The following is a 22,241-nucleotide window of genomic DNA, read 5'->3' as shown; positions in this document are numbered from 1 at the left end:
ACATTAGCAGGAAGCTGCCACCAGGAGTTGGAGGCAGGAGCCAGGTACCCAGGCATCCTGATACGGGAGGAGGGTGTTTTAAGTGCTGGGTCAATGCCTGTCCCCAGCATCACTGCTCACACCTCTAACTCCTGTAACAGCCCCAGGGGACAGAGACAATTGTCACAAGCTTTTATGGGAAACTGAGACTCATAAAGTTTAAGCAATTTACCTAAGTCATATGCGAGGGAACAAGGGAAGGGAATTTACACTTAGGTGGTCTCACCTCTCTGGAGCCTGCACCTCCAGTGCCACCATGCCACCATGGACACACACACACATAGACACACACAGTGATGCTCTTCAACCCCTGGGGGGTCATTGCACAGGGGTGCATGTGCGTGAGGGTCACTTTTACTGACCAGCAGAAGTAGCAGCGGGGCGCCAGGGACTCCCGGCTCTCTGCTACCACATGGAAGAAGGCTTCTCCCTCCACGAAGACCCACTGGACTGACTGCAGAGGCGATCTCCCAACAGCTCACTGAAGGCACATGTGAGGACTTCCAGTTCTACATCCCAGCAAACTGATGTCTGAATTCCATTTTGCCAAGAACTTGTGGGAGTCCCCTCGTATTCCTCAAGATGAAACATTTCACTGACAGTGACACTTGTAAGTGGCCGGGTCTCTGCCACCCCCGAGGGCAGCCCTGGTTGAGTTCCTACCTCCTGGTTCTAGGATGGCCCACTGAGGCAAGGAGCAGATGGGTACTTTTTTGTCGTTTTTTTCTGTCTCAAAAACAAAAACAAAAACAAAAACAAAAACAAAACAGGTGGGCCAGGAAAGTGGGCTGAAGATCCATCCAGGGGCGGTACCCAGGGAAGGATCTCCCCTCAGTCTCCAGAAAACTCTACAGACCACAGATGACCTGGGCTGTTTGTGGCCAGGGCCTCCTGCCTCGTTTGGGAAAGCAGAGTGAAGCGACCAAATGCACGCCTGCCTGTAACCGCAGCAGACACCTGGCCCCCCGCCTGGGGCTCTACAGGGAGCTGAGGGGGAGTGGACCCCCGATCTTTGAACCTTCTGATGGTGGCCACATGGAACAGTTAGCCCTGGCAGAAGACTGCTTGGGCCACCTGCTGCGGATTCATGAGAACATGTGGGAGAGCTCGACCTTGGTCTGCCAGGTGGGATGAAAACGCAGCAGGTTAGAACACAGACTTGCTGGTTCAGAGCCACAGAAGAAAGTGTCATTCTAACCCTCCTCCCCGTAGCTGCTGCCCCTGGAGGGAGACGGGCGTGGAGGGGACCCTCTGAACAGCAGCTCTGAGGCCATAACAGCAGGACCTTGGTGGGGGAACCTGGAGATTGCCACTGCCTTGTTGCTCTCATTTCCAAATCTGTCTAGCAGACTTTTTTAGATGCATGCCTCAGATTGCCCAAACAGTTAAAAGTAAAAATGAGGGAGGGGCCTGTTAGTCCAGCAGCTGATATGCCTTTGTCTCTGCCCCAGAGCACCTATGTTAATCCTGGCTTCGACTCTAGGCTCCAGCTTCGTGCCCAAAAGACTGAGAGAAGAAGCAGAGATAGCTGTGGGAGTTGGGGTCCCCGCTCCCCACGTGCGAGACTAGGATCAAGTTCCTGGCTTCAGCCCTGGCCCAGCCCCATCCTTGGCAGGCACACCATGAACACATCAGAGAAGAAGACTTCGGTCTGTCTCTCTCTTCCCCTCTCTCAAATGAAGAACTTAAAAAAAAAAATCAAGAACATACTTGCTGCCAAACCCAAGCTAGCCAAACAGACCAGACCGGGGCCATCCCAGTGCCTTGCAGCGTGGCTAAGGGACAATCAGTCTGGGCTGCTGCCCAATGAGCTGTGTGTGTCTGCCTAAACCCTTGCAGGGTTTGTTCTAATGTATCACAGCTAACCTGCAGACTTCCAGTTTTGGTCCGGGTGGAAGGACCTCAGAGCTCCCCACCACGTCCTGACTGTAAGTGAAATGTTGAACTTACTGGGAAGTCACAGGAAGCCCTAAACTACCATTGTCGGACAGCAGGCGGCTCTGAGAGGTAGCAACTCCGAGGGTCACAAGACTAAACTCAAAACGGATTGAAACTCCAAGGGAAAAAGGAAAATCTATATGAAATTCCTGCAAGCGAACCTGGGAGTGAACCTAGACAACCTTGTGTTTGGTGACCAGGAAAGAAGAGGAAGGTGGCCCAAGGACTTGGGTCCCAGCCACCAACATGCAAGCCCAGATGAATTCCTGGCTCCTGATTTCAGCCCGGCCCTGGTCATTGTAGCCATTTGAGGAATGAACCAACAGATGGAAGATCTTTGTGTGGCTTCCCACCACCACCCCCCGCAACACTTTCCTCTGTAACTCTGCCTTTTAAATAGATAAATACACCTTTTTTAAAAAAAGCAGTAACACAGACCCAGCCCAGTAGCCTAGCAGCTGGAGTCCTCGCCTTGCAAATGCTGGAACCCCATAGAGGCACCTGTTCTAATCCCAGAGTCCCGCTTCCCATGCAACTCCCTGTTTGTGGCCTGGGAAAGCAGTCCAGGATGGCCCAAAACCTTGGGACCCTGCACCCATATGGGAGACCCAGCAGAAGCTCCTGGCTTCTGGCTTCAGATTGGCTCAGTTCTAGCCATTGTGACCGCCTGGGGGCGTGAATCAGTAGAGGGAAGATCTTCCTCTCTGTATATGTAACTTTCGAACAAAAATAAATTTTTTAAAAACGGGCAAAATTCTTCATAAAAGCCCCATCAAAGACCAACAGATGGCAAATCAGCCGGTGTCAGCAGGCTCCACAGCTGTGACAGATGTAGCAGCAGAGGTTCTGTGTGTGATGGGGGTAGGGAAGGGGCGCATGGGGAAACTAAACTTTCTGTTCAGCTTGGCTGTTAACTTGAAACTGCTCCAACAAATGAATAAAGCCTGTTACTTTATGTAAAAAAGTAACTCTGAGATCTCAACTGTGGGAACATGCTTCCAAATCTACGGACAGGCCCCCAGGGCAGACCTGGGGGAGCTGGCCTGGGCCCCAGTCGAGGGAACTCACCAGGGTGTTGGTCAGCAGGCTGGGAACCAGGTCGATTTCAGCAATCCTTCTGTTCACTTGCTGCATGGAGCCGATCAGGCATGCTGGGAGGGGTGTGCTGAGGAAGCTGAGCAGCCACTATGCACACAGCAAGACGGGGCAGCAGCCCCTCATCTCCCACCCCTGCACGCTCTGGCTATGGAGTTATTCTCTCTGCTGACGCTCGCCTTTAGAAACAGTACATGCCAGAAGACTGTATTACAGACACCTTGGAAAATGCAAGAAGAAAACAGGGCCATCCAACATGCCAGCACTTAGTCATGCAAGTCTGGAGAGACTTCCTTTCAGTATTTTTGTTGCTGTTGTTATCTATTGTCTTTTTTTTTTTAATTTGTTTCTTTTTGTTTGTTTTTACAAATAAGGCATCCTCCAAATGTTTGGGGAGAATATTCATTATATCAAAACCGTGCACGGATAGCAATTTTTTTGTGCCAACACAAACTTGTTTTTGATCCTGTTTTTCGTGGCGGTTCCATAGTGTAATGGTTAGCACTCTGGACTCTGATCCAGTTTTTCTGTGAAGTTCGGCAGTATCTCACGCGTACTTCACACAAGGGAAGCACCGGTATCGGCCGGCTCACTGTTCTGATGCCTTTTCCATCTCTCGCCACGCGCCCTCTCCGTGTGGCTCAGCAACCTCCAACAGCACGGCTGCTTGTACACAGCAGCCTGCGCCTACATACTCTTGACTGTTGTTGGGTGTTGAATATCAGTTTCCAAGCATTTTCAATGAATGCTTGACGCCCCCTGGCCGTTCAGTGAATCTCCACGCTTTAGACTGTTTCAAGAGAGATTATTTTTTCTCAGGCGTGAGATGACTGAGGCGAAGGGGATCTTGACCTTGCTGGTCACTCTTGAAATCAGCTTGGCCCTAAAGCCCCTCTCGCTGCTTCTCTGCCCGGCTCGATTCAGCTGCTCAAGGACATAGCCTTGGTCAAAGCCCCACAACCCTCTCGCGGCCTCCACACGCGGCAAGGTTCACTTTGATTTCTATTCCACTCAAGGGTTCTTAGGAACCAGAGGACACTTGAGAAAGCAGGACGCCGGGAGGGGACATGACAGATCCTAGCAACTGACTCGGGTTAGTCGGGGTGAGATGAGCCAGGGGGATTAAGAAGGAGGTAACAGAAGCGGGGGATTGGTCAAGCAAGGCCCTGTTGCAATTCCAGGCGGGATCCCGCACTACCTGGTCTGGACAAGGAGTTCTGAAGAGGCCTGGAAAGTGAAGCACACAGAGACACATGCATTTGGCTGGGAGGGCGTGACTCAAGGTGAATGAGCTCTGGGGTTATTTATAAACAGAGAGGCCCAGCTGCTGGACAGCACCTGAGGCCTCCAGGGACATGGCTCCGTGGCCCCTGGGAAACTATTCAAGGTCAAAAAGGAGATGGGGATGGTTGAAGACCTTGTCCAGAAAGTAGGGCAATGATGTCAAAGCCATGAACTCTGGGCCCAGGGAGACCAGCCAGCCGGGAGGTGAGACAAGGTCTATGCTGGGAGGGAGAAGTCGGGCCTTCGGGAAAGGAATGAGTTAATAAGTAATCCACAGTGTAGATGTTGACTGCTGATCACACACACGCACACACACACACATACATACACACACACGACTCAGCTAGGTGTATTCCAACGCCAGCAGAAGGATACAGGGCGGGTTGTTCTCCAAGTCCCTCCGCGCGGCATCCTTGGAGGCATTGCGCGTGGCCAGCGGCACGCTCAGGTTCTCATCCACGGGGATCATCGGCAAGGCAGTGCTGTTGACAGCGTCCATCCTCTCGAGACGCTCCATGGGTCCGCCTTCCTGCAGACTCGGACCTTGTGCTCAGCCGGGTCGGCCTCCTGGAGACCAACAACAGGCACTGCACCATCTGCCAAGACAGGACAGGAAGAGATCTACTGTGCCCACTGCCTAGGAGGGCAAATGGACAGTCACAGGGGTGCCGGGCTGACACCAGTGGGGCTGGGTAGCATGTAAAAGGATTTCAGGGCCTCCGAACAGATTAATTCACTTGGCTGAGGTCTGCCTGTCCTACCATTCATGTGAAAATTGCTGTAGTTTGGGGGCCGGTGCCATGGCACAGTAGGTTAAACCTTCACTGGTGGTGCTGGCATCCCACGAGTGCCGGTTCATGTCCCGGCTGTTTCACTTCCCATCCAGCTCCCTGCTTATGGCCTGAGAAAGCAGCAGACGACAGCCCAAGGCTTAGGGACCCTGCACCTGCATTGGACCACCTGGAAGAGGCTCCTGGCTCCTGGTTTCAGATCAGCTCAGCTCCAGCTATTGTGGCCACTTGGGGAGTAAATCAGCAGACCGGGGATCTTTCTGTTTCTCTCTCTATAAAACTGCCTTTCCAAAAAAGATAAATAAATCTTATAAGAAAGAAAGAAAGAAAGAAAGAAAGAAAGAAAGAAAGAAAGAAAGAAAGGAAGGAAGGAAGGAAGGAAGGAAGGAAGGAAGAAAGAAAGAAAACCAGAGAGATTTCAATTAGAGACCAAAGACCATTGCTGCTCTCCAGCTCTGAGTGGAGGCCCTGACGCCATCTGGGAAGCATGAGGTTCCCCCATGCACATGGGCTTTCTGTTTCTGCCCAGCACACTGGCCCCATCCTGGGCCCTTCCCTGGCTTCCTTGCCGACTGCCCAGGGCTCAGTGGCCCATTACTACCATCCATGGACTCCCTGTGCTCAGAGCCTCACATCTCAGGTCTCGGTGTAGCAAAGCCCGAGAATAAGATTCTGCCCTCCAACCTCATGAGAGAAGAAAGGTCCAGGGGAGGACGGCCCAAAGCCTTGGGAACCTGCACCCACATGGGAGACCAAGAGGAGGCTGCTGGCTTCAGTTTGGCTCAGCTCCGGCCATTACAGCTATTTTGGGAGTGAACCAGTGGATGGAAGATCTTTCTCTCTTCCTTTTCTCTATAAATCTAAAAAAAAAAAAAAAAAAAGGCTGGCCCAGGCCTGGCTCAGTCCTATTGCCTTCCTGGCTCCTAGTCAAGCCTATACGGGGAGCAGGGAAAGAAGTGGCAGGTATATTTTAAGCCTTTTCACTTTCCTCCTGTCCCCACACCATATACTGGAAGATGTCATGTTCTCTGGGAAACCGGGCCCAGGCACCTGTCAGGAGGCCTCCAGCTCTGGATAGCCACTATCACTCACGCCTACGGGGACAACCAAACAGCACGCTGCTTAAGCATAATGTTGAAAATATATGCCACACTCCCTGCCCAGCTTGTCATCCTGCCATTTTAGGATAAATGTTCTCTGAAAGATAATGAGTTTTTACTGTCACGTGGCCAAGGGAAGAGGATGGGAGGCAGAAAAGTAGCTACACTGTGGCAAGCCTGTGCTATTTGCTGGGGGAGGTGGTGGGACCCATGAGTAGAACAAGAAGGCTGGGGCAAGTGCTTGACAGTGAGGTTAAGGTGCCACTGGGGACACCCACACCCTGTGGCATCATGCCTAGGTTGGAGCCCCAGCTGTACCCGATTCCAGCTGCCTGCTCATGTACCCTGTGAGGCAGCAGGTGCTGGCTCAAGGGCTTGAGTCCCTGCCACCCACGTGGCTCCTGGGCCAGCCCTGACTGCAGTGGGCATCCGAGGAGTGACAGTGAACAAAAGAGCCCTGACTGTCTGCACCTCCGTCTATCCAGTGAAAATAAATCATGGGGGGCCAACGCTGTGGCACAGCCAGTTAGGCTACTTCCTGTCATGACGGCTTACCTTATGGGTGCTGGTTCAAGTCTTGGCTGATCCACTTTCAACCTGGCTCCCTGCTAATATGTCTGGGACAGCAGCAGGAAATGGCCCAAGTGCTGGGACCCCTGCACCCACGTGGGGTACCCAGAGGAAGTTCCTGCCTCCTGGTTTCACCCTGGCCCAGCCCTAACCATTGTGGCCAAGTGGGGAGTGAACCAGTGATGCAAGATCTCTATCTAATAAACAAAGGAAATCATTCTAAAAATCAACACATAAACACACTTTATAAAGGGAAAATCTGCCCTTAGGGAGCACCTGTGCTAGCAGCTGAGATTCGCATGTGCCCTATCTGAAGCTAGAATGTTCCAGCATGTCAGCGCAAGCCTGCCTTTGCAGTCAGATTTGTAACTGGTGTAACCTTCAGTCATTCAGTGGCCACTGCCAGTCAGCAGCGCATCACTCACAGGTGCATGTCCACTCAGAAGACACGCAACCAACAAAAACACCACTAAACATCACGGTAAATAACTATGAATTATAACAACTCTAACAGGGGGTACACAGTCCCTGAGAGGACATAACTGTGCTTTTAAAAAAGATTTATTTATTTTTATTGGGTCATCAGAGTTACAGAAAGAGAGAGAGAGAGAGAGAGAGAGAGAGAGAGAGAGAGAGAGAGAGAGAGAGAGAAGATCTTCCATCTGCTGGTTCACTCCCCAACTGACCACAATGGCTGGAACTGAGCTGATCTGAAGCCAGAATCCAGAAGCCTCTTCCAAGTGTCCCAAGCGGGTGTGCAGGATCCCAAGGACTTGGGCCATGCTCCACTGCCCTCCCAGGCTACAAGCAGGGAACTGGATTAGAAGAAGTGGAGTAGCTCAAAAAGAAGAAGAAGAAGTAGAATAGCTGAACATGAACCTGTGCCCATATGGGATGCTGGTGCCTGAAGGTGCAGGATTAGCCTGTTGAGCCTCAACACAGCCCCATCCCCAGATGCTTCGGAAGTACCAGAGTTGATTTTCAAAAATAATTATTTACTTATTTATTTATTTATTTATTTTGAAAGGCAGGTTTACAGAGACAGAAGGAGAGTCAGCGAGAGCTCATCCATCCACTGGGTCACTCCCCAAATGGCTGGAGCTGAGCCAATCCTAAGCCAGGAGCCAGGAGCTTCTTCTGGGTTTCCCAAGTGGGTGCAGGGACCCAAGGATTTGGGTCAGCCTCTGCTGCTTTCCCAGGTGTGTTAGCCGGAAGGTGGAGCGGCTGGGAGCACCCATATGGGATGCCAGGGCATGCTATGCCACCATACCAGCCCAGTAAGAACAGTTTGAAGATCAAGGTATGAAAGGAAGAAATGAAGGGAAGAGCAGACACCTTCCAGATAGAAGAGAGCAATTCTGGGAAGGTAGGAAGAAGCTTGATTTGTGCTGTCCATCACAACAGCCATAGCAACAATGGCCATAACATTAGCCATAGCAACAATGGCCACAGCAACAGCTGAGCCCTGGTTATCTCATTAGTGTAACTGAAGAAGTAAAATTTTAATTATTTTAACTTTAAAAAACCGAAACAGTATAAAATTAAAATATTGATTAAAAATTATACTTTAGGGCCCAGCGGCGTGGCCTAGCAGCTAAAGTCCTCGCCTTGAACGCCCCAGGATCCCATACGGGCGCCGGTTCTAATCCCGGCAGCTCCACTTCCCATCCAGCTCCCTGCTTGTGGCCTGGGAGAGCAGTTGAGGACGGCCCAATGCATTGGGACACTGCACACGCATGGGAGACCTGGAGGAGATTCCTGGTTCCCGGCTTCGGATCGGCGCGCACCGGCCGGTTGCGGCTCACTTGGGGAGTGAATCATCGGATGGAAGATCTTCCTCTCTGTCTCTCCTCCTTTCTGTATATCTGACTTTGTAATAAAATAAATAAAAATCTAAAAAAAATAAAATAAAATAAATAAAAATTATACTTTGGCACCTGGCTTTGTGGTTTTGTGGGTTACGTCACCATTCAGGATCTGGCATCACATAAGGGCACTGTTTTGAGTCACGGCTGCTCCACTTTCCACCCCAGGTCTCTGTTAATGTACCTGGACGAGCAGTGGAAGATGGCCAAAGTGCTTGGGCCCTGGCTCCCTTGTGGGAAACCTGGAAGAAGCTTTGGCTTGGCCCAGCCTCAACTGTTGCAGCAATTGGAGAGAACCAGTGAATGGAAGACTTCTCTTCTCTGCAACTCTGCCTTTCATATAAATAAAAATAAATTGTTTTTTAAAAAAGATACTTCGGGTATAGGGTGTTAAATAGAACATTCTTCAAGCCAATGTCACTACTTAAAATTTTAACTTTGAAAGAGGTGGCTACTACAACATTGTAAATGCCATGTGGCTTGCTTTGTGTGTAGGGCAGTGCTAAGCCACAGCCTGTAGATTTGGGTTCCAGGGCACATCCTGTGGTGTGGCTGGAAGAGGACTGTGGATACAGAACTCCCGAGGTGGGAGACCTGGGACACCCTCCAGCCAATCAGGCTGGTCCCACAAGTCACTTGAGGCTCAGGTGATAACCCGCACTCTGAGGACTTGAGGACGCCTGGAATCGCTCTAGGCCACTTCTCCAGGGCCCATTTTCCCTGCTCGTGGAAGCCGATGGGGGTCCCGGCGCGCGTGGGGAGCCGTACGCCTGCCCAGAGCAGCGCGCCGGTCTCCGTAGCCTGTCCATCTTACCTGAAAGCAAGGTCCCCTCAGGGGACCCTGCAAAGTTCTAGGCAGGCTCCCGACACCGGGGCACCCTCGTGTACCAAGAGCTGGTGCCTCTGGCCTCGTGATGGGGGACGCGGAGGTGCGGGCAGGCGGCGCCCATTATGCCAAGGTGACCCCTTGTCTGGCGCCGTCACCACCTACAACCTTTCCCACCACAATGCAGCTGCCGCGGATCTCAACGGGTGTCTGCGAGACGCCGTTCCCATGGTGACGGGTGCTTGGGGGACCAAACCAATGCGCTAGAGGGGAGGGTGAGCGTAGTCCCTCTTCTTAACCTATAAGATGGAGCGTGTAAATCACGCCGTACGACGTTTGTTTTGACTATTGAACATATATCTGTAGTCTGAAAGACTTTCTAGTGCTTTTTCAGCCCGTTTTAGGGACCCTCTCAGAACCGGGCACACCCCTGTTTCTTTGATTGTAGTGGAGTCCGAGAGGAGGCTGCGCAGGCGCGTGGCGGACGGCGCGGGTCGGCCTCGGTCGCCTGCAGTGACCAGTTCCCGAGCGCGACCCTGGCGGGAGGTCTGGGGGTGCGCCTGGACCCCAGCCTCTGGGGAGCGTCAGGTAGGTCTGCGAATCCGGCACAGCCAAGCAGGGAGAGGCCTGAGCTCACCCGAGGAGGGTGGACGGAGGCCGGGGTCACCCCGACTCTGTCTCGGTGGTGAATGGGGTGGGAAGGGGGCCGCGAAGGGACCTGAAGTGGGAACGTGCGTGTGAGTGAACGTTACCTGGAGGTCCGGCAGTCCTGGGTGTCCCGCATCCTTGCAAGACGTGCCCTGGGCTGGCTAAGTGTCTGTGGGGGTCAGGCCATTTGATCAGACGCCCCCCCTCACCTTCGTGTTGGTATTAGTGGAAGATCACCTGCTGGGTGGCAAGCTCTGAGCAGGGGTTAGCGTGACAGGGACACTTGCTTGAGCGATATGGGGTCTGAATGCGACCTCTTAGGAACACTGGAGCCTTATGATAACAACCTGTGGATCCGTTAGGAAGAGAGAAGCTCAGCTGGGGGAAAAGCAGATGCTGAGTCCCGCGGAAAAGTAACATGCCCTGGGCCTCAGAAGCAGTTTGTTCCTCTGGGACACACTGACTGGGGGCTCCTGGGACCCCCTGTTCTTCAGTCGGAGTTATCTGCAGATTCTTGTTCGATCCCACTTCCCAGGCCGAGAGGCCAAACCTGACTTTCTGCAACTGTGGTTATTCCACCAGGGTTACAGAAAAGCAGAACCCCACAGGGCAGGTGTCCCAGGCCACACCCCACAAAGAAGAGCAGCTTTCGGCAGGTGTCCGAGGGCAGTGTGTTGTGGCCAGGTGACAGGTACTTTGGCAAGATCAGCTTGGCTCATTTTTGTTTATTTTTCTTTTTCTAAGAGAGGTTAGATTTACAGAGAGAAGGAGAGACAGGAAGATCTTTCGTATCCCATGTGGGTGAGCCCTCCAGTGCTTTCCCAGGCCGGGAGCAGGGAGCTGGATGAGAAGTGAAACAGCGGGGGCTTGAACCAGCACCCATATGAGATGCTAGAGCCACAGGCAGAGGCTTAATGTGCTACACCACGGTGCTGGCCTCCAGAAATATTTTCTTTTAAGAATTTTATATTGTACCTTATAGAATCACCACTCTTGACCATTTTTAGACCTAGAAAATGACAGCTTGAGGCAGGTCATTCATCTTAGTGCTCCTGCCAGTTTTAATCACCGTGAGCAGTTGGTTGCAGGGTGCTGTCGGCAAATACAGGGGCCGATGGCAGCTGGGCCTCGGGGGCTTCCCCTTCCTCCCAGATGGGACGGGGAATCTTCTGCTGTAGGGCCCAGGGATCTGGAAATGACAACGGGCAGGGACAGCTTTGTTGCTCCATGTGGGGTCTGTAACTGCCTGGGCTGGACCAGAACCCCTTCCCTGGCTCCCATGTGGCAGGGACCCAGCTACCCAAGGCACCAGCACCTCCTGCTTCCCAAGATGTGTATTAGCAGAAAGCTGGATCAAAAGTGCAGTAGCCAGGGCCAGCACTGTGGAGTAGCTGGCTAAGCCTCCAACTACAGCGGGTGCTGGTTCAAGTCCCAGTAGTTCCATTTCCAATCCAGCTCCCGGCTGGTGACCTGGGAAGGCAGCAAAGGATGGCCCAAGTACTTTAGTTCCTGCACCCACTTGGGAGACCCCGGCTCCTGGCTCCAACATGGTCCAGCTCCAGCTGTTGCAGCTATTTGGGGAGTGAACCAGTGGATGAAAGATTGCCCCCCCCCCGCCTTTCAAAATAAGATAGATAGGGCCTGGCGGCGTGGCCTGGCGGCTAAAGTCCTTGCCTTGAATGCACCGGGATCCCATATGGGCGCCGGTTCTAGTCCTGGCGGCTCCACTTCCCATCCAGCTCCCTGCTTGTGGCCTGGGAAAGCAGTCGAGGACGACCCAAAGCCTTGGGACCCTGCACCGCGTGGGAGACCTGGAAGAGGTTCCTGGTTCCCGACATCGGATCGGCGCGCACCGGCCCGTTGCGGCTCACTTGGGGGGTGAACCATCAGATGGAAGATCTTCCTCTCTGTCTCTCCTCCTTTCTGTATATCTGGCTTTCCAATAATAATAAAATCTTTTTTAAAAAAATAAGATAGATATTAAAAAACAAAACAAAACAAGATGAGTAGCCAGGACTGGAGGCAGGCACTCTGATGCTGGATTTGGGCATCCCAAAGGCATCTTAACCGCCACACCAGCATGCTTGATGCCTCAGGCTTTCTGACCCTCACCTGGCACATGGGGCACAGAAGAGGAGCTTGTCCAAGGGCGACTGGGATATGAAATGTGAGACACGGGCTGAGGTCTTAGTGTGCCTGGCACCTGGGGAGCATCTAGTGCGTGGGGGATCTTACCGGGATTCGGTCGCACCTGTTTTGTTTTGTTTTTGTGCCCTGACTGGCCTGCCCCAGGACCAGGGCACCTCAGCCTCTCCCTGCGCAGCCTGAGGATGCCGCTCTTCGGGAACACCTTCAGTCCCAAGAAGACGCCGCCTCGCAAATCTGCTTCTCTCTCCAACCTGCATTCTGTGAGTGTGGCCACCACACGTGACCCCCTGGGAGGGGGTGGGGTCCCTGCGGCCATCATGCAAGGGGGAGCACATTCCGATGCATAGTAGTGCCACTGCAACAACGGTTTTTGGCATCCCAGGTGCCACCCGCCCAGAGGCCTGGGGCAGATGCTCCCACAGCGGCCACCTCTGACCCTGCTCAGGCCGTCAGTCTGACCCTGGGGTGTGTCACGGGTGTTCACAGGCAGCTGTAAGCAGCAACTGGACATGGATGCCAAGAGAGTTGTAGGTTTTGTGGTTCCCCCATCACTACGGGTGCCAGCACCCCAGAGCCAGAGAGGACACACGAGACCCCTCACAGCCTTGCCTCAGTGTCCTTTCCGACCCAGGCGCTCCACACAGCCAGCCAGGCCACACCGCCTCTGTGCGCGCCACTCTCTCTGTCTTCCCTGTTCATGAACTTGAGAGCTACTGATAACTGGACATGGGCCAGGCCCTGTGTTTGGCACTGGCCAGAGAGGTGGATTAAGGGGAGGGACCAGAACTGTCACACTCATGGAATAGATGTTTTAATGGGAGAAGAGCACAGGAACTAAGTAGATGGCTATGGAACAATGAAAAGTACTAAGAAGCAAACAAAATGGAGGCCTGAGGTTGGCAGTGGCCAGCTCTGGGCACGGAGCCGTCATTCCAGGAGGGCTTCTCGGGGAAGCCTGACCGGGAAGGGCCGCAGGAGCATGTGTCCAGAGCCCCCCTGCCCTCCTCATGCCGAGTTGCCCAGCTCTCACCTGGGGGGAGAGCTGAGGAGAGGCCTGCCCTGGGCTGGGTGTGCTATGGATCTAGTGATGTACCAGCGCTGCCACACACGCGGCTAGAACTGTACGCCTCTCCCATGGCACATAGTACATGATAACTGATAACATTTAGGAAGGATTCTTTACTCTCTTAAAAGTTCACAGCATGACTGCTGTGAGATGGAAAATCATTCCATTTACGTCTGCTGTACAGAGCAGCACGCCTCTTTCCCCCTTAAGTCCTCGCCTTGCACACACCAGAATCTCATATGGGCACCAGTTTGTATCTCAGTGGTCCCACTTCCCATCCAGCTTCCTGTTTGTGGCCTGGGAAAGCAGTCGAGGACGGCCCAAGGCCTTTAGATCCTGTACCCGCGTGGGAGACCTGGAGGAGGCTCCTAGCTCCTGGCTTCAGATTGGCGCAGCACTGGTCACTGTGACCACTTTGAAGTGAATCAACGGGTGGAAGATCTTCCTCTCTGCCTCTCCTCCTCTTTGTATATTGGGCTTTCCAATAAAAATAAATAAATCTTTAAAAATAAATTAGAAGACAAGAAAGAGTGTTAAAGGTGCCAAGCCAAAGTAAAACACGAGTTGTTGGGGAGGAGGAGCAGGAGCCAGGGCCGCTGTGCTGCTGCCACCCCTGAACCAGCACACGTGTCACCCACAGCTGGATCGGTCAACCCGGGAGGTGGAGCTGGGCCTCGACTATGGAACCCCCACCATGAACCTGGCAGGACAGAGCCTCAAGTTCGAGAACGGCCAGTGGATCACAGGTAGGTTGCCTGTCCTGGCTCTTGGTGAAGCGGGGTTCTAGAAGGAATCTTTCCCGCTAACCACTGCTTCTGTCCTTCCGGGAACCAGAGGTCGGTGGTGCAGTGGACCGCAGGGAGGCACAGCGCCTCCGCCGGCGCAACCAGCAGCTGGAGGAAGAGAACAATCTCCTGCGGCTGAAAGTGGACATCCTGCTGGACATGGTGAGGAGGTGAAAAAAAAAGCTTAAACAGCATGCTCCTGTTTGCCGCTTTATTCCCCAAATGCCCACAACCCTCACCTAAGGGGGTGGCAGGGACCCACTTTCTCGGTCATCCAGCATCCACAGGAAGCTGGAGACAGGAGTAAGAGTTGGGAACTGAACCCACATACCCCAAGGTGGCACATGGAGACCTTATATATATGTATATATATTTTTAAAGATTTATTTATTTTTTATTACGAAGTCAGATATACAGAGAGGAAGAGAGACAGAGAGGAAGATCTTCCATCCGATGTCTCACTCCCCAAGTGAGCTTAATGGCCGGTACTGCGCCGATCCGAAGCCAGGAACCAGGAACCTCTTCCGGGTCTCCCACCTGGGTGCAGGGTCCCAAGGCTTTGGATCGGCATAGCACCGGCCGTTGTGCTCACTTGGGGAGTGAACCATTGGATGGAACATCTTCCTCTCTGTCTCTCCTCTCTGTATATCTAACTTTGCAATAAAAATAAAAGTAAATCTTTAACAACAACAACAAAAAACACTTATTTATTTGGAACGTGAGGTTACAGAAGGAGAAATAGTTCTTGTATACAACAATCCTTATTAGGTTTTTTCAAATAAAGAAGTTGTTACTGAGTTTGAAAGGCAGAGTAAGAGAGACAGAGATCATCCATCCACTGGCTTACTCTCCAAATGGCTTCAGTGGCTGAAGCCAAGAGCCTGGAGCTTCATGCTGGTCTCCCACATGGATGCCGGGGCCCACACACTTGGGCCATCCTCCACTGCCTTCTCGGCCGTCAGCAGGCAGCTGGCTCGGAAGTGGAGCAGCTACGTGGGATGCTGGCCTTGCAGGTGGCAGCCTCACTTGCCGTGCCACGATGCTGGCAGAAGACTTTGTCAATGTCAGACCCACAGGCTGAAGTGTGTGTGTCCTTGTCTTGAGCGGCTGTCTCCTAAAGGTCATTGAAAGCCTGAGGAAAATGGCATGTCCCCCAATCTGCACCGTGTGCTGCAGCTCAGGAGCCACCTTGCTGCCCACGTCCCACCCCACCTGTCCTGAGGCCTGCCGTCCTCCCCGTGGTGTGCACCACCTGTTCCTGGACGAAAGAGATGTGGCAGGCTGTGTTTGACTTCTTTTCATCTTTATTTGAAAGACAGGGAGATGGAATGAAGGCCATCTGCCACCTGTCAGTTACTCTGCAAATGCCTGCAGTAGCCGAGGCTGGGGCAGGCTGGGGCCAGGAGCCCAGAACACCGCCTGGTTTCCCTCCGTGCCAGCACCTGAAGCACATATGATTCAGAAGCTGGGCAGGCAGTGGACCTGGGATTTGAACCCAGGCATTCCGATCAGTGAGGCAGGCAGCAGCCACATGCCCACTCCGCAGCCTGAATAGGCTTGGGGTGCTGTGCTCCTGGGCACCAGCCCGTGATGCTCTGCCCACTCATCAAGTGTTTCCCCATCATGGAGGCCAGAGGCCTGAGAAACCCCAGGGGACGTGACCAGTGGCTCGCAGGCCTTCCCTGGGCTCACAAGGGCTGGCCTTGGGACCCTCGTAACTGCCCACCGTCTTCCTTCCAGCTCTCAGAGACCACTGCTGAGTCCCACCTCATGGAGAAGGAGCTTGATGAACTGAAGAGTGCCGGCCGGAGGAGGAAGTGAAGGCCCACGGACGTTCAAGGGAGAGCAGGGTGCCCCCCACTGGCTGAGGGGAGGCACTGGCTGAGCAGGTGTTTGGGTTTAGTTTTTATTTTTAGCCAAACTAATGGACTGGGCCCTGGAACAGGGGGGCTGCTAAGCCTTGCGCCCTGGGGTGGGCAGGGGGACAGGCTCTGGGGAGCGGCCAAGGCCAGGGTGAGGGATGCTACCGCAGGTCAGGTGGACCTGCACTGCCAAGGGATGCTGTCCCAGAAGCCGACCTCCTGGACGTGTGCAAGGCTGCTGGTGGGAGAAGCGGGAGCAGCGGGAGCGCCCGTCTGTACCCTCAGCTGGCGTCAGCTGTGCCAGTTCTGAAGAGCTGCTCTGTGGGCTCTCTGCTGCCCACGCTTCTCTCGCCCTGCTTGAAGACCACATTCCCCCAGCCCACAGCCTGCTCTGGCTGCAACCTGCCAGCCCGCCCTGCACACACTATTTTTGTGCTACTTTCCTGTTGACATGACTTCTTTTATATTAAATGGTGACAGATCATCTCTCTGTGGCCAGAGTGACTGAGAAGGGAAGCAGGAGCTGCTCGGGGAGCGGATGCAGACTGCTGAGGCTGGAGGATGTGCCACCTGCAGGGGCTAGGAGAGCCATGTGGGGCGCAGGGGACACTGACCTGGTTAGAGCACTCCCCTCACGCCAGTCCCCTGCCCTCCTGCCCTCCTGCCCTCCTGCCCCAGTCAGGCAATCTTGCGGTGGTTGGGGTGGGGGTCACTCTGAGCCGGGGTCACGGTGAGCTGCATTCCTTTGCAAGGTGGAAGCTAGTCCCTGGAGTTGAGCAGCGGGAGGTTGGGGCACAGGCCCATGGCTTAGGGCCTGGAACAACTCCTGTGTTACAAGGGGAACCCTCAGAGTGTGTTGGAAATGGAACTGAAAGATCAGGGTTGTTGGGGTTTTTTTGTTTTTTTTTTGTTTTTTCTTCTATAGAATTTTTAAAAATCTATGATCTTTTGTTTTTAGTATTTATTTAGGGGCAGTGCTGTGGCATAGCGTGTTAAGCTACCACCTATAATGCTGGCATCCCATACAGGCACCAGTTCTAGTCCTAGCTGCTCCAGCTCCCTGCTAATGGCCTGGGACAGCAGCCGAGGATGGCCCAAGTCCTTGGGTGCCTGCACTCATGTGGCAGACTGGAAGAAGCTCCTGGCTCCTGCCTTTGGCCTGGCGCAGCTCTGACCTCTGCAGCCACTTGGACGGTGAACCAGCAGATGGAAGGCACTCTGCCTCCTTCTCCCTCTCCACTTTCCTCTTCCTTTCTTTCTCTGTAATTCTGCCTTTCAAATAAATAAAATCCTTTTTTAAAAAAAGTTATTTTGAAAAGCAGAGTTACAGAAAGAGAGAAGAGATAGGGAGAGAGATCTTTCATCCACTGGTTTATTCCCCAGATGGCCCCAACAGACAGCTGGGCCAGGCTGGAGTCAGGAGCTTCTTCTGGGCGGCAGGTGTCCAAGCACTTGGGTCAGCCTCTGCTGCTTTCCCAGGCACGTCAACAGGGAGCTGGGTTGGCAGCAGAACAGCCCAGACCAACCAGTGCCCATAATAACTACTGGCATTACAGGCGGTGGCTTAATGCACTGTATCACAGCACTGGGCGCACAACAGATTAAAAAAAGATTATTAGGTAGGGAGAAAGACAGAGCTCGTCCTCTCTCCTGGTTCACTCCCCACACACCCCCGACATTCTGGTCTGGACCAGGGCTGCAGCCAGGAGCCAGCAAGTTGTCTTTTGCTGCTTCTGAGTGTGTGCACTGGCAGGAAGCTGGACTTGGGAGCAGAGCCGGGACTCGAACCCAGGCATTCCCATGTGGGACACAGATATCACGAGCCATGCTATAGCCCTATACCAGACACTCCAGTTTTCTCAGAGCTCGCATTTTCCATGAACTCTGACGACCAGCTCTGGTCCCAGGCTCAGTACTTGGCACCTGGGCTGTCAGATCCCCTCCGCTCAACCCCATGCAGCAGGGGCTCCAGCATGCCCGGGGGCAGGCGACAGAGCTCACCACGGCAGAGACCAGGAAACAGAGGCAGCAGAGCTCACTGGAGAAGGGGCCCCGGGACTGCCTTGCAGGGACTTCTGCATGTGGCCCCTCCAGTGAGTGGGGACAGAAGGCCCCTATGGACAACAGGGCCAGTCTCTGGTCGCCTAACACAGGAGTCGAGGGTTGACCTGTACCCCTCCAGGCCAGCACCTATTTTCAGTTCTCCTGGGCCTGTTACAGTCACCTCCGTGTTTAGGTGAGGGAACTGACTCAGCGAGGTGACAGGCACAGCCAGAAGTGGCGCCAGTGCTGGGAACTCAGGAACATCCCTGTAACATTGATGTGGGTGGCCGCTGCCCTTGCTGCCACTGCCGTCCCCACCTTAGGGGTCTGCAGGATGGGCTTGGGGCAGGGGGGCAAGCCGTCCTCACATGTGGGCAGGGGGCTACACTCACCTGGCCGCTGGGGGGGTCGGCAGGAAAGAGGTGACGTGTCGGCGTGCCTCCCCAGTCCCCCGCTTCCTTTAGGATACTGAGGTCCTGTGACGTGCACCATCATGGAAGCCTTCTCCAAGCTGCAGCACACAGGCAGAGGGCAGCGCCGGCTCTCGTGGCTGCTGTCACCTGCACCATGGCCATCCTGTGCCCAGCGCTGGCTGCGAGCTCAGAGGAGGTGCCCTGAGGAGCACTCCCTCCCGAGACTGAGCCCTGCCAGGCTGACGGGAGTGCTCTATGGGAGACACTTAGGGTTTTTCTAGTCCTCTCAAGCTCACTTCCCAACTCTTGAAAGGGGGGCAGTTCTAGGATGCAACCCCCAACAAACACCTGCAGGGCTGTCACCTTGGCAGGGGGCGTCACCATGCACTGGCCAGCATGCTTCCTGTCCCCTGTCCAGTGCCCCCTGAGCCACGTCCCCGCAGCGCTGTCTCCTGTGTGCTCTGTTCTCTGCCTTCCTGCATCACCTCCTTTCTCAGTGTCGATGTTTGTATTACATGAGCTCCAGGATTCCCCTTGCCCCTTGGCAGTCGTGTTCCTTTTGGAAGAGCCGCCCAGCCTTGCACGTAAGTTCTGTTTTAAATCATGCACTGTTCTTCTGAAACAGAAACCGGTGGTTTTCCTGAGACTGCCTTCCACCGTCTCACATGCCAGAGCTTCTCCCTCCCTCCCTTCCACAGCGCTGGTCCAGCACTGGAGAAATGTAACATCTGGTACTGGTATCGTGGTGTAACCAGCATCCCCCATGCGCACCAGTTGGACTGCAGTCCAGATCCCTGCCTGAGAAAGCAGCAGAAGATGGTTCAAACCTAGGGCAGCTGCCACCCCTCTGAGAGACCGGGATGGAGTTCTGGGCTCCTAATTTCTCCCTCGTCCAGCCAGGGTGATTGCAGCCATTTGGGGAGTGAACCAGCTGATGGAAGATCTTTCCCTTTTCTCTAACTCTGCCTTTCAATAAAATGAATCATTAAAAACTAACAATAGTGGCCCAGCGTGGTAGCCTAGTGGCTAAAGTCCTCACCTTAAATGTGCTGGGATCCGGCCCGGCGCCATGGCCTAGTGTCTAATGTCCTCACCTTGAGCGCACCGGGATCCCATATGGGCGCCGGTTCTAATCCGGCGGCCCAACTTCCCATCCAGCTCCCTGCTTGTGGCCTGGGAAAGCAGTCGAGGATGGCCCAAAGCCTTGGGACCTTGCACCCATGTGGGAGACCCAGAAGAGGTTCCTGGTTCCCGGCTTCGGATCGGCGTAGCACCGGCCGTTGCGGTCACTTGGGGGGGTGAATCATTGGACAGAAGATCTTCCTCTCTGTCTCTCCTCCTCTCTGTATATCTGCCTTTCCAATGGAAATGAACAAATCTTTAAAAATAAATAAATAAACAAATGTGCCGGGATCCCATATGGGCATTGGTTCTAATCCCAGCAGCCCTGCTTCCCATCCAGCTTCCTGCTTGTGGCCTGGGAAAGCAGTCAAGGACAGCCCAAAGTCTTGGGACCCTGGACCCACATGGGAGACCTGGAAGAAGCTCCTGGCTCCTGGCTTCAAATCAGCCCAGCTGCTCCATTGCCACCACTTGGAGAGTGAATCAGCGGATGAAGATCTTTCTCTTTGGATCTTCTCTTTATATCTGCCTTCCCAGTAAAAATAAATAAATCTTAAAAAAAAAAGAGAGAAAGCCCTAAAAACATCTCCCACGTGGGTGCAGCGGCCCAAGGACCTGGACCACCTGCTGCCACCTGCCCAGGCGCGTCAACACGGAGCTGGGTGTGCAGCGAGGCGGCCGGGAGGCTGGGACTCTTCCTCGGGGTTTCTCAGAGTGCGGCCCCAGGGAGGGCCGGCCCAGACCCGGTCTCAGGGCCTCCTCACCCCCGCCGAGGCTCCGGCCCCAAGGAGCTGAGCACAGGCCCACCAGAGGGCGCCGCTCTCTCCGGGCCTCCGCAAGTCTCGCCTTCCGGAAGAGCCGCTCTGGCCGCCGCCGGGCTGCGCTCGCTTTGCCTTTTCCGCTTCCGGTGCCCCCCTTACAGCAATGGCCGCCGCCGCTGCTGCCGCCGGCGCCGGGGAACCCGCGTCTCCGGACGAGTTGCTCCCGAAAGGCGACGCGGAGAAGACGGAGGAGGAGCTAGAAGAGGACGAGGATGACGAGGTACTGGGATCCCCGGTGGGCTGTGGGGGGCGGGCCGGGCCGGGCCCCGCGGGGCGCCCACAGCCGCGTGTCCTCCGCCGCAGCTGGACGAGACCCTGTCGGAGAGGCTGTGGGGTCTGACCGAGATGTTCCCGGAGAGGGTCCGCTCCGCGGCCGGGGCCACCTTCGATCTCTCCCTCTTCGTGGCCCAGAAAATGTACAGGTAGGGAGTGGGAGGAGGAGCGAGGAGCACGGCGCGGGAGGCGTTGGGAGCCGTGACCTTGGGTCTGCCCGGCGGGGCGGCTGTAGGGTGAGACCTCGGGGAGCGGATCTGCTCCTGCCGGCCCTGACTCCCCCATGCCCCTGCGCGCCTCCCCCAGGTTCTCCAGGGCAGCCCTGTGGATCGGGACCACGTCCTTCATGATCCTGGTGCTGCCTGTGGTCTTTGAGACGGAGAAGTTGCAAATGGAGCAGCAGCAGCAGCTGCAGCAGCGGCAGGTGAGCCCAGCCCTGCAGGGTGGCGTGGAGTGGGACGCGGGGGGACACTCGCCCCATCGGCTCCCAGGCTGCTGACGCTCTGCTTTTCCTCCCAGATCCTTCTAGGGCCCAACACGGGGCTGTCAGGAGCAATGCCCGGGGCATTACCCTCACTTCCTGGAAAGATCTAGATCGTTACCACCCCGTTGGAGTTTGTTGGGAGAAGTCTGAAATGCAAATATTTGGACTGCTGGGTTTTTTTCTTGTGAACTCTGGCCCCTCTAACCCTGGTGAGGGTTCCCCACCGTGGGGTCCCCTAGAGACCCCCGACTTGCAGCTGCGCCCCCCATGGACCACACCTGTTCTGTCTTCACTCTGGTAGTGGAATGCGGCCTCGCACACGGTTGCCCCATGCCAGTGTTTCCACCGGGCTGCCGTCCTGCGCCCTCGTGGGGTGGGAGAGCAGGCCAGTGGGCTGGAGGGACACTTCGCCCACTGGTGACGGTTCTGAACACCGGCGAGCTGCGAAGTGGCCCCCAGAGCCCTGCCTGTGCGTGTGGGGAACGAGCGGTCGTGCGTCTCTTCTGCACACTGGCTGTTAGATCTGTGCGTGTAAAAACAGTCAGTGCTCCGTTTTTGTATTTAAATATTAAAAATTATTCCAACCCACTGTCCTTCATCTTTAAATCGCTGAAAGCGTTCTGGAATATCCAGGGCACCGGCTGCCCCTCACGTGTAAGCTCACCTAAGCCAGGACCATAGATTGACCTCTTGGGTTTTTAAGATTTACTTTTGGACCCGGCTCGTGGCCCAGCAGCTAACGTCTTCACCTTGCAGGCCCGGGATCCCATATGGGCACTGGTTCTAATCCCGGCAGCTCCACTTCCCATCCAGCTCCCTGCTTGTGGCCTGGGAAAGCAGTCGAGGACGGCCCAAAGCCTTGGGACCCTGCACCCGCGTGGGAGACCTGGAGGAAGAGGTTCCTGGTTCCCAGCTTCGGATCGGCACAGTACTGGCCGTTGTGGTCACTTAGGGAGTGAACCATTGGACAGAAGGTCTTCCTCTCTGTCTCTCCTCCTCTCTATATATCTAACTTTGCAATAAAAAATAAGTAAGTCTTAAAAAAAAGATTTACTTTTATTGGAAAGG

The 22,241-nt window shown here is 54.5% G+C and overlaps 3 protein-coding genes across 4 annotated transcripts in view; 2 read left to right on the top strand and 1 right to left on the bottom strand.

The window, feature by feature from the left end:
* Positions 1–4,786, bottom strand: part of FAM227A (family with sequence similarity 227 member A) — a 35,020-nt gene extending 30,234 nt beyond the window's left edge. The window contains exons 1-2 of the mRNA XM_058673649.1: positions 4,732–4,786; positions 3,046–3,128 (exon numbers count right to left, since the gene is read on the bottom strand). The gene's annotated coding sequence lies outside the window, so the exon portion shown is untranslated. The remainder of the gene's footprint in view (positions 1–3,045; positions 3,129–4,731) is intronic.
* Positions 4,787–9,883: 5,097 nt separating this feature from the next.
* Positions 9,884–16,097, top strand: CBY1 (chibby 1, beta catenin antagonist). Of its 2 annotated transcripts, none has more exons than XM_004589499.2 (5): positions 9,884–10,096; positions 12,480–12,564; positions 14,011–14,116; positions 14,205–14,317; positions 15,896–16,097. In XM_004589499.2, the coding sequence occupies exons 2-5, from the start codon at positions 12,487–12,489 to the stop codon at positions 15,974–15,976; spliced, it is 378 nt and encodes a 125-aa protein (XP_004589556.2). In that variant the 5' UTR covers positions 9,884–10,096; positions 12,480–12,486; the 3' UTR covers positions 15,977–16,097. The 2 variants fall into 2 exon arrangements, with proteins under 2 accessions (XP_004589556.2, XP_058529631.1); XM_058673648.1 differs by having other exon boundaries at positions 9,912–10,096; positions 12,449–12,564.
* Positions 16,098–20,480: 4,383 nt separating this feature from the next.
* On the top strand, positions 20,481–21,762 carry TOMM22 (translocase of outer mitochondrial membrane 22). Its single transcript, XM_004589498.2, has 4 exons — positions 20,481–20,636; positions 20,720–20,838; positions 20,996–21,113; positions 21,209–21,762. Exons 1-4 carry the CDS (start codon positions 20,520–20,522, stop codon positions 21,281–21,283), a joined length of 429 nt encoding a protein of 142 aa, XP_004589555.2. The 5' UTR covers positions 20,481–20,519; the 3' UTR covers positions 21,284–21,762.
* The last annotated feature ends 479 nt before the right edge of the window (positions 21,763–22,241 follow it).

The sequence above is a fragment of the Ochotona princeps genome, chromosome 15 (assembly GCF_030435755.1).
Source record: "Ochotona princeps isolate mOchPri1 chromosome 15, mOchPri1.hap1, whole genome shotgun sequence".
Classification (NCBI taxonomy): domain Eukaryota; kingdom Metazoa; phylum Chordata; class Mammalia; order Lagomorpha; family Ochotonidae; genus Ochotona; species Ochotona princeps.
Note: the sequence above shows the minus strand (reverse complement) of the source record. Positions and strands in the feature narration are given on the sequence as shown.